The sequence below is a fragment of the Temnothorax nylanderi genome, unplaced genomic scaffold, assembly GCF_030848795.1.
Source record: "Temnothorax nylanderi isolate EJ_2023f unplaced genomic scaffold, tnyl_v1.0 TNYL_tig0039_pilon, whole genome shotgun sequence".
NCBI lineage: Eukaryota > Metazoa > Arthropoda > Insecta > Hymenoptera > Formicidae > Temnothorax > Temnothorax nylanderi.
In genome coordinates this window covers 513,416-524,935 of record NW_027249101.1, presented here as the reverse complement: position 1 = coordinate 524,935, position 11,520 = coordinate 513,416, and the positions used below count along the sequence as shown (strand labels likewise).

General features: G+C 29.5%; 1 protein-coding gene across 1 annotated transcript; it reads right to left on the bottom strand.

Moving 5' to 3' along the window:
* Positions 1-88: 88 nt before the first annotated feature.
* LOC139771404 (uncharacterized) lies at positions 89-6,552 on the bottom strand. Its single transcript, XM_071704134.1, has 9 exons — positions 6,342-6,552; positions 3,592-3,711; positions 3,348-3,465; positions 2,727-2,994; positions 954-1,073; positions 797-887; positions 548-693; positions 252-384; positions 89-177 (listed from the first exon to the last, which is right to left on the bottom strand). The coding sequence occupies exons 1-9, from the start codon at positions 6,483-6,485 to the stop codon at positions 127-129; spliced, it is 1,191 nt and encodes a 396-aa protein (XP_071560235.1). The 5' UTR covers positions 6,486-6,552; the 3' UTR covers positions 89-126.
* Between the last annotated feature and the right edge of the window lie 4,968 nt (positions 6,553-11,520).

Sequence of the window (11,520 nt, the reverse complement as noted above, 5' to 3'; positions counted from 1 at the left end):
CAATTTTACATAAATATCTGCGCATTTTTAACAAAAATTAATATTTCTATTTTCTAAGCATGAATACTATTGCTTTTTCATTAATTATATTTTCACTATACTGTTATTAAATTCATACTTGCTTCGTCATCGTGTAGAATATATGACGGTAAAGTAAGATACCGAAGTCTTAACCAGCTATAATTAAAAATGTTTCCTTTAATAACATTTATTTTTAATATGATACTCTTTTGAGATATTTTATATCTTACCGTGGCAAAACATTCCATAGATGCATGAAATAATTTACCAACACTCAAAGTAAACTCCTTAGTTTGTCTTTGTAACAGGAACAATATCATCTTCTGTATGTGTATTGGAGCTCTATACCACTGCACATTGTACCTATAAAATATATGCATAATGAATGAAAAATTGAGACAAATCTCTATTAGTTAACTTCAGTGTTTACGCCGATTTATTTTACAGTAATATTAATTAATTTTTATTGATGAAAACTCTTAAAAGATGAACTTTCATATATACTATTTCATGAAATGTTTCTCACGCAGTAGAAAATACATAATTATTGTGATCCGTTACATTCTGCCCGATATAGTTGGCTATAAACATATACATGACACTTGCAAATAGAAACATAAACGGAAAGAACAATTCCTCAACATTATTTCCAGATGATGCAATCTGAAAAATCTTTGGAATCATTTTCTTGACACATTTATTGGGCAGTATTATTATTAATATGAATAACTTCGGGACAGCTCTCATACATTATTATACAAATTCAAAAACATACTTGAAATAGGTTGATGCTCACACAAACCACTCCACACGTTATTAAGCAGACCATCATTATCTCGAATGCGGACAACAAATCACTAGACAGTCTTCCAAAACAAAAAGATATTATTAAACGTAGGTATTGCACGAATATTGTCGACGTAAATACAAACTTCATAGCTTGCCGGTGAATGTCGACCGCATAAATTATGCCCTCGGTCATCATCAGAATCTTATTTTTTAGCGTAATGTTTTGTAAAATGTCGATACTCATTGCATGTTCAATACGATAGCTACAAATGTCGTGTCGCAATTATATAGCAATTTATTAAATGACACAATTCTTCAGCTAAAAACAAACTTTTACCAAAAATTTTTTTACCATGTTATACATATAAAGATAACACTTTTGTGTATAACTTGTATAACAGTCCTAATTACACAACTCTACAAAAAAAAAATTTTTTTCTTGTCCTTGGATTTATTTCATGATTTTCCTATTCATCATGCACCAAAATAAAGGAAAAAAATCAATATCCTCTTTAAAGTTTGTTTTTGTAGTGGTAATACTAATAATACAGATTTTTGTGTTTTTATAGAAACAGTAACTAACACAAGTCAACATGAATTTTGCGTTTGAAATTAGGGTATCCAATTACGATAGGTTTATCAACAGTCATCCAAAAAAAATTTATATTTCATAAAAAAGTTTGCTTTTGTAGCCAGGAGAACGTTTGTACGATATTTTAAAAAATCTATGATTTTAATTTGTATCTGTTAAAAAACCAAAACAAATATATTTGTATATTATTTTGGATAAAGTTCCGAAAAGCCCATACCTCCGATTGTTCTGAAATTTTGTATACTATTATATTTTGATATGCTAATTATGAATATGTCAATGAAAATTGGCGCAAAGGTCATTTTCTAGGTAAAAATTAAAAAAAAAATTTTTTGCATATTTTTTAATTATCTAAATAAATATACATTTTAGAACAAAAAGTTTCAAATAAAAATTGTATATCTCTTAAAAACGCAACTTTTATATTCTATACGCTATTACTGTAAAAGCAGTACTTAATGAGAAAAATATAATGTAAGAAAAAACGAGATAACAAAAAGTTATTAAGGCATGGGGGGGGGTGCAGGGGGGGGCGAAGCCCCCCCCCGCTCACGCTTAAAGCGAAATACATTTCCTAAACGGGCACGCCGAAGGCGTGTTCATGGGGGGGGGTTGCGGGGGGGGGGGCGAAGCCCCCCCCTGCCCCCCCATCAACCCAACCCACACCGCCAGGTGCATGAGGGGGGTGCGGGGGGGGGGCGAAACCCCCCCCGCCTACACTCCTAGGTTTGTTTCATATTATTTAGAAATACTTGAATAAATCTTAACGAGAAAAACGTTTTTTCTTACATTATATTTTTCTCGTTAAGTACTGCTTTTACAGTAATAGCGTATAAAATATAAAAGTTGCGTTTTTAAGAGATATACAATTTTTATTTGAAACTTTTTGTTCTAAAATGTATATTTATTTAGATAATTAAAAAATATGCAAAAAAATTTTTTTTAAATTTTTACCTAGAAAATGACCTTTGCGCCAATTTTCATTGACATATTCATAATTAGCATATCAAAATATAATAGTATACATAATTTCAGAACGATCGGAGGTATGGGCTTTTCGGAACTTTATCCAAAATAATATACAAATATATTTGTTTTGGTTTTTTAACAGATAAAAATTAAAATCATAGATTTTTTAAAATATCGTACAAACGTTCTCCTGGCTACAAAAGCAAACTTTTTTATGAAATATAAATTTTTTTCGGATGACTGTCGATAAACCTATCGTAATTGCATACCCTAATTTCAAACGCAAAATTCATGTTGACTTGTGTTATTATTGGACCGTTATATAATATGGTAATTTTTACGTCTATACTCCTACCTAGCAATTCTGAACATTCCACAGGTATGTTGAGCATACGTAATAAGCATTGTACCTATTGCTACCATTACAGTCGCTCCGATGGAAAAAGCTACGTACATATGGAACAAAATCAAATAGAAATACTTCTCTTGATCGATGAAATACTCCGTTATAATGAATAAATGACGTGACTGTTGGTGAGATATATTCATCGGTACATCAATATTAATTAAATTCGACCAAAATTGAACTATAATACTAACAAATATTCCACAAGCTACAAGTGCTAAAAAACGTAAATAAATTGTCATTTGTAGGGTGTAATATTATAAAATTATTTTATGTATACCGTACACATGTGTGTACGGCATGAAATATCTTCTAATAAAATCAAATTTTATTGCAAAATTGATAGCTATTTTTCTGTTTTATTCAATTTATAAGCACATTTGCCATTTAATGCAAATACGTGATATTAATGCTTTAATAGGCCCATGCAATAAAATAAATCATATATAAATGTATGTATGTATGAAAGTTATAATATGCTAAAGTCGATTTCACTCCACTTGACAGTTTATTGTTAGATATTAAATCGAAAATATGATTACATGCAAAAATCAATAAACATTGCCTTACCCGTAAACGTAATCGTGTAACGATTAGCGATACAACTATATTTTTTTGCAATAGCAATTTCGTTTTTATTCCTTAATTGGTTAAGTATATGTTGAATCTCCATCAATAACTTTTTCACCTGTCATTTTTTATTATCTTTCTGTATTACTATCGTCGTAAATATTAAAATACTTTTTGCTATAAAAATATATTTGACAGACAAGTTAATCCTATTTAACGGATGCTCTGTAAGCCATTAACTTACAACTTCAATGTTAAGACGGAATGCGTTATATTTTATTATAAATATTGTAAAGAAAGATACGGTAGACAACACTTTGGTAACAAGGTCCGAGGTACATTTTAATACTATTAATGGTGTCAGCTGCAAATAGAGATAGTTTTACAGAAATTTGCGTATAAGTATCTGTTAAATACTATTAATTAATAAGACAATATATCAATTCTTGAAAAAGGTATGTACAGGCAGATATATACTTTTTGCATATTTACGTCATATCATTACGATGCATATTTGCATCATATGATCGTTGCGTATTAATTTCATGATACGATAATGCGCCTTTGCCTATTATTATATCAAAATTTTGATATATATGCAACAGTGCAATCTGTCTATCTAAACTGATACAGTCTATACGGATGCGCAACAAAATGTCAGTTTTAAAAATTTATCATTGCCGTTCATCCACGATATGATAGATTCTCTCACTTTAATTACTTCAGATAATGAGAGTAACTATCCGCGCGAAGAATATTTTGACCATATTTTTGTCAAACAAGTTGTTCCTATCTGGTGCACATATCACGATATTATCACAACAAAATGCGTCAGAGGATAATAAATGAATTTTTATAAAAAAGTAAATTTCCAATTTTAATTGTATATACATATACATATCATAATGTTAAACTTATTTTGGTTTATTTGATATAAAGACAGTTTCTCTAATTACAATTAAGGAAAAATATACAATTTGCAATGCGCAATTATATATATATTTTTTATTTAAATAAATCACTATGTATTTTGTTTGTATTATTTATCCTAATAATTTATACTATTTTATACATAAAAGTTTTAATACAGGATACAGGCACATGCATATAGTGTTAAAGAATGAATTGCATGCGCATAGCGCATCTTGTAGTATTTTAATTTGATACAAAAATCAAATTGCAAAATATAGATTAATACTAGATTTTTCGCCCGCGCATGGCGCGGGCTCAAGAGATCTATTCCCCTCTCCCCAAACTCACCCATTAATTAGGAGCACCAATAGAACCCCATGAAACCCAACTTTCAACCCCATAGTAGCCATCCCCATAAAATTAGTAATCTTTTGTAACCAGTTTCATCAACAAAATCATCAACAAAAAATTAGAAAATTTTGGCACCGCTTTGAAGAAAAACTTATCCATTAATTAGGAGCACCAAATTTGATATTCTTTCTCCTCAAACTCTAACCTACATCTTCGAATTCTTTTTTAATAAATAATAACTAATGGATAATATTATAGATGCAGATTAGCATATTGTCAAATATTTCAAAAATGTAATCCTCTATATTGAAGTCTTTAAATTTTATTTTTGCTCGCGCCTCGCGCGTTTTCACCCTTCGCCCGCCATTGACTCTCTTTCATTTTCTTTCTGTTTGTCCTTTTTTCTATTTTGTTTAAAAATTCTGCCGGGTTTAGTTTTACATTTGCTGTCTTTCTGTTCTAATATTAATACATTTAATCTTTTTTTTCGCCCGCGCTTTGCGCGCTTTCACCCTCTGAAAAATTATCCATTAATGAAAAATTAAACTTATCCTCCAAAAATTAAAAAAATTTTGGCACTGGTTTCGAGAAAATCGGTCCATTAATATTTATTATTTCTCGAAAAATTAGAAAAATTTCGAAACCGGTTTCCAAAAAATCGGTAACGAAAAATTATCCATAAAAATTATCCATAAAAGTTATCCATAAAAATATCCATAAAAATTATCCGTAAAAAAAATTCAGCTTAATATCTTAAAATTTGCGGTACCAGTTTCATCAAAATCATCAACAAAAAATTAGAAAAATTTTGGCACCGGTTTCAAGAAAATCGATCCATTAATGAAAAATTATTTATTAATGAAAAATTAAACTTATCCTCCAGAAATTGAAAAAATTTTGGCACTGGTTTCAAGAAAATCGGTCCATTAATACTTATTTCTCAAAAAATTTGAAAAATTTGAAACCGGTTTCCAAAAAATCGGTAACGAAAAATTATCCATAAAAAAAAATTCAGCTTGATATCTCAAAATTTGCGGAAATTGGAGCAATCACGTACATTTTTTTTAATAGAAATCGGAAACCCCTTTATTATTAGCAATTTTTCTAATTCTACTACATTCTTTAGTTCTTTCTACCCTTATTTCATATATAATTTTTTAAGATTTGGTCAATTATTTCCCGAAAATTTTGTAAAAATTTCTGAACCGGTTTCCAAAAAGATCGGAAACGAAAAATTATATACTTTATGGCAATCCCCGGAAAATTCTACCCCTGTTTGACTATAATTCTTTGAGATTCGGTCAATTATTTCCCGAAAAATTAGAAGAATTAGAAAAACCGGTTTCCAGAAAATCGGTAACAGAACTATACACATCATGGCACTCCCCGGAAAATTCTACCCCTATTTCATATACTTTTGGTAAAAATTCGGTCCACTAACGAATGAGATTCGGTCAGTTATTTCCCGAAAATTGAAGAAATTAGAAAAACCGGTTTCCAGAAAATCGGTAACGAAAAACTATACACGTCATGGCACTCCCCGGAAAATTCTACCCCTGTTTCATATACTTTTGGTAAAAATTCGTTCCACTAACGAATGAGTAGTTCGCGGACAGACGGACGGACGGACAAACAGTCGGGTTTTATATAATAGTATGATTATTCAGCAGTGAAAAATTGTCACAGTAAAAAAATTAATTTTATAATAATATTACAATATTCTTGTCTTACCTGAAATATAATACCTGCTGACACAATAGCAGAGAAAAAAATAAACTGAAATTGAGTAAATTTGGATTGCTGATAGGGCCATAAACCAACAGCAAGCAATAGAAGTCTATTGAGACTGTAATATCGAGCTCCTAGATGTATCATTTCTCTGTGAGCTTCTAAGTATTACTGCGAAGACTGGAGACATCAGTGAGCATGCGTTCCCCTACTCTTTTCGTTGGTCGATTGAATATTTCACATCTTATATTTTCTGATATAAATTTCAACGCAAATTTCATAATTTATGTCTATAATGTTGATTGTGGATATTAATGTTATCGATTTTGAATATGCCAGCAACGTAATAATAATAACAGATGTTTATTTCCCATAAAGAAATACTTCGTGAAGAGGGTTGCGTGACAGCGGACTGCGCAGATGCGTGGAAACGCTCCACCCCTTCCAGCGCGTTATACTGTAACGTTCCTCATTCTAGTGCGTGCTGTCTTGAGTTACGGTTATTTCTTCGCAATGGTACAACTTGCACTTGAAATGTCAACGTAACGGTTGTCAATGTATATTGCTGATAAATGTTACATATAATTCCTTCTTGAAAATATCTTTGATTCGAGTATATTTGTATTTCCTAAATGGCGTTTTCTTACTTTTGTTTGCCGATTGAATATTCTATAGTTTTGTTTCTTTTTTTATTTAAATATTCAGCTGAGTTGCCTAATTTTATTGACATGCAGTGCATAGTGAACGAAACACCGCCGTGAAATCAATATATTTGGCCATTTACATTTTTATTTTAGAAAGGATGTATAGTTAAGTGATCGGTTTTTATGTGACAATAAAGTAACAGATGTTTCCATCAGCAAGTGTTTTGTTGAGGGACTTGTGCGACAGTTGACTGTGCAAGTGCGGTTCGACCCCTTCCAGCGTAATATATTTTATTTTAACGTTCTTCTTTCTGGTGTGTGCTGTCTTAAGTGACGTTTGATTCTTGAAGAAGGATCTTAGCTCGATACCTCGACGTAATGATTATGAATATACATTGTTGGTAAATATCATGAAATGTTTCAGTGAAAATATCTCTATTTTGTGTACATTTGTGTGTTTTCTAAATTTTATTTCTCAAAATCTTACATCCATATGTGTTCAACATGCCTTATATCTGTACGATATATTTTATATTTACATTTCGGACTTCATATCGCAATATCTCCGTTCGTAGGATACGTAGAGGGAAAATAAAAACACTTTCCTTATATTTGATAAAATCGATCTCCTCTTTAGATGTCGGCGACACGGATTTTCGTAAATCGATTTTCTGCAAGTCTTCGGGACCATGCATATCACCTCTGTCTGTAGGAGAATCAGATTGTTTCCTCGAAGTCTTCTCCTCTTGCTTATTTAAATCGCCATTGTTCGCTGTTTCATGCCTTGTAATGTTCTTTGATGGATATCTATTGACAAAAATCAGTCAAGAAAAAAATGGTTCATAGATAAAATCTTATTTGTTAACTAATTCTATTGTTAACATTATTAAATTAAGAAATTAAATAATACTAGTAATTAAATTATAGAAGATTAATCAATTAAACTTGTTTAAAGTGAAAAGTAAACGCTATAATTATATAAAAAAAGCGAAACTCTTAAATCAAAGAAAAAATAAGCACATAGAAATTAATCAAAAGTGTCGACAATTATATTTCTAAGATCTTTTTTATTTTTTAGTTTTATTTTAGTTTTATCTACTCAACATGTATTATAATATCATTGGTATTTTTTAGCATTAAATCTATATATGTTTCAAATACACTTACCGAATAACACCTTCAGAATATATACTTTCCAATTGATCTGTATCTAAAGTCTGAATCTCTTGACTTTTGTACTTAACGGTGCTTTGTGCATCTAAACCATTTGCAGCATTATCGAACTTGTGCACATTTGGTTCGGATGAAATCTTTGGTTGTAATTTCTGCTGACTCTTATGTTTGCCAGTTCTCTTTTGTCTGCCTGATATGTTATTATTCACTCCTGGTCCAACAACCTTTTTAGTAGAAGTAGACAACAGTTTTATTATTCGAATTATTAATTCGAATCAATATTATTATTGCTCAAGTTTCTTATACTGTGAAAGAGGTATTTAAAACATTTAAAAATAAGATCTTTTTTAGGATATAAATAACATATATTGTGTAAATTTGCCGATCTCCAAAAATTTAATGCAAGGTATAGATAAATACGATTAGTGCTATTATCAAAGAAATAGTATTATCTATCTTTATATGAAGCTGTACGATATATTTTCCATTCATACTCGTATATTTATACATGATATACATATCTTATAGTGTTATACATATCTTATAATTATTTTCAGTAAAATAATTGATTTTATATACACGAAAGTTAACTAACTTTCTTTTTTTTTGCTTATGTTACAAGCAGCGACTTAAATACAAACAAAAGCATTACATCTTCGATAATCTTATAAAACCGTTAACTAAACGCGATAAAATTGAACACTTGTTTTCATGCTTATCTATTTAACTCTAATAGTATTATTAATCTAATAGAGTATTAGTAATATATATCTTCACGTCATTGCTGTGTAGAATATATGACGGTGAAGTAAGATATCGATGCACTTATTAACTGCAATGAATTGCGTTCTCTGTTATTATATGCTGTGCATTTCATATATGATACATTCTATATATTTTATAATAAATAATATATTTTTTACTGATGCGAAGCAATTTAGAGATGCTACAAACAATCCGCCCACATTCAGGCCGAAAGCTTTACTGCCCATTTGTAACAGAAATAATATCAGCTTTTGTATGTGTAACGGTGCTCTATACCAACGAACATTATATCTACAAACAATTAAATGACGAGACAAGTTGATGACTAGAGAAGTGTAGAAAAATATAGCATATCTCAATCTTAAACTTATAAGCTTTTTAAGCTATATAAGTCTCCATTTCCACTAGCAGTGGTTACTAACATACTGTTGGTGAGTATATTAAACTCTTACACAGTAGAAAATATGTGATTATTGTAATCCGTGATTTCTTGCCCGGCATAGTTCGCTAGAAACATGTATATGAGAGTGACAATTGTAACTATAATGTGTAATACGAATTGCTCTTTATCAGCGTATAGATTCTCGATGTTGTCTTTATCGTTTCTAACCGATACAATCTGAAAGATCTAAAACAGTGTAGTTACGATCAATGTTATATGGTGTATAGGATATCTCATAATTACCATGTATACCTACAATATGTACTTTAATAGCGTATCTTAGGTATCAATTAATCGACAATATTAATAAGAATTGATTACAATAACTTTTTAGTTATATGCGATCAAAGTTGGCTAAACAACTACACACTATTAGGAAGCTTATCATCCGGAATTGATTTTCACAAATCATATGATATTGAATCCAAATATTATAACGTGTTACATATTATTTGTTCAGAATATATCCAAACGAATTAAAACTCACTCGGCAAAGATTGAGGCTTAAACTAAACACACCAACCGCTATTAAAAAGAAGAACGATCCCTCAAAACTGGATATTAAATATTTGCATAACCTTCAAATATAAGAAAATGTTATTATATCTACTATTACAAGCATTATCAAATAAATACCAACTCCATAGCTTTGCGATGTACGTCCACGGCATAAATTATTCCTTTATAAGTCACAATATCGTTCTCGAATATATTTTGTAAATTATTAATCGTCATTGCTTGTTCAATCCGGTAGCTATAAATAATTTATTTGTCAGAATTATAGAATTTTTCTATACATTTATTGTTTGAGATAAATCAGTACGATTTTATTTCCAAACATTTATTTTTTTACTCTTACATTTATTTTCTTACCTGGCGATTCTAAACATTCCACATGCGTATTTAAGACATCCTATGAGCATCGTTCCTGTCGCTATCATTGAAATTCCTCCTATGCAAAGAGCTGCACTCATGTGGATTAAAAATAAATAACAGTATATTTCTTGCTTGATGAAGTGTTGGGTCATTGATTGTATCCAGAAATCTGATTCAGACTCATTCTTAGGTTTAATAATGTTGAAAATGCGTGGCCACATTAACGCAAAAATAGCAATAGGTATAGCGATGATTGTGATCACTAAAGACATATGAGAAAAGTAGTCATAAAAATCACTGTTTTTTTCCTATCGATTTGCTGTATATTTCAAATTTCTTGAGTTTTTGCTGCGAGGTATATTTTTGCAGAAAAATAATTGTGTAGTTATTTTCAGCTTTTTTGTTATTATTATATTTTTTTAATTTTGATAATTAAAATTGTTTTTGAAAACAGTTTTAAGGAAATATAACTATGTTTATATATCTACTTCTAATATGTATTTTTTCTTAAATATTTTTTTAAATAAATGTAATAAGGAAATATACTTATATAAATTAGTGCAATAATCAATAATTTATTTATTATTACTTGGTTATTACGTTAATTAAATCTTCTTTATGGTATTTGATAAAAATTAATAGTTTTCTTACATATAATTTTAGCTGTATAACGTTTTGCGTTGTTCCCATATCTTTTCATAACATTGATCTCATTTTCATCTTTTAGCTCGTTACAAACGTGCTTAAGTTGATCCAATAAATTTTTCACCTATTGTTTCAACAGTATTTTATTCATAACGCTTCTTGTTGTGAAGTGAAAAAATGGTTATTTGAAAAAAATTATTGTAAAGAAAAAACAGTCACTTATAACGGATTTGAACGCGTGCAATAAAGGTCTAACTTACGATTTGGCTATTAATCCAAAATGAATTGTATTGAATTATAAATGCAAGATAAAATAGTATTAAAGAGAACATTGTGATAACAAAATTGGATGTGCATTTTGCGGTAAAAAATACTGAAAGCTATAATCAATAAATAAATTTTATAATAAAATATTTTATTATTAGCAGATTGTGTATGTCCAAAATAATCAGATATTTTCAAATTTATTATAATATATTATAATCACATATTAAATCCTTTTATATAATTATTTGTATTAGTATATCCTTATAATCAAATATAATACAATTATAATTAATATTATTATAGAACGTTAAATATGTAGCGGCTTCCTTATGTAATAACACAATTAAAATATTAGCATACCTGAAATATA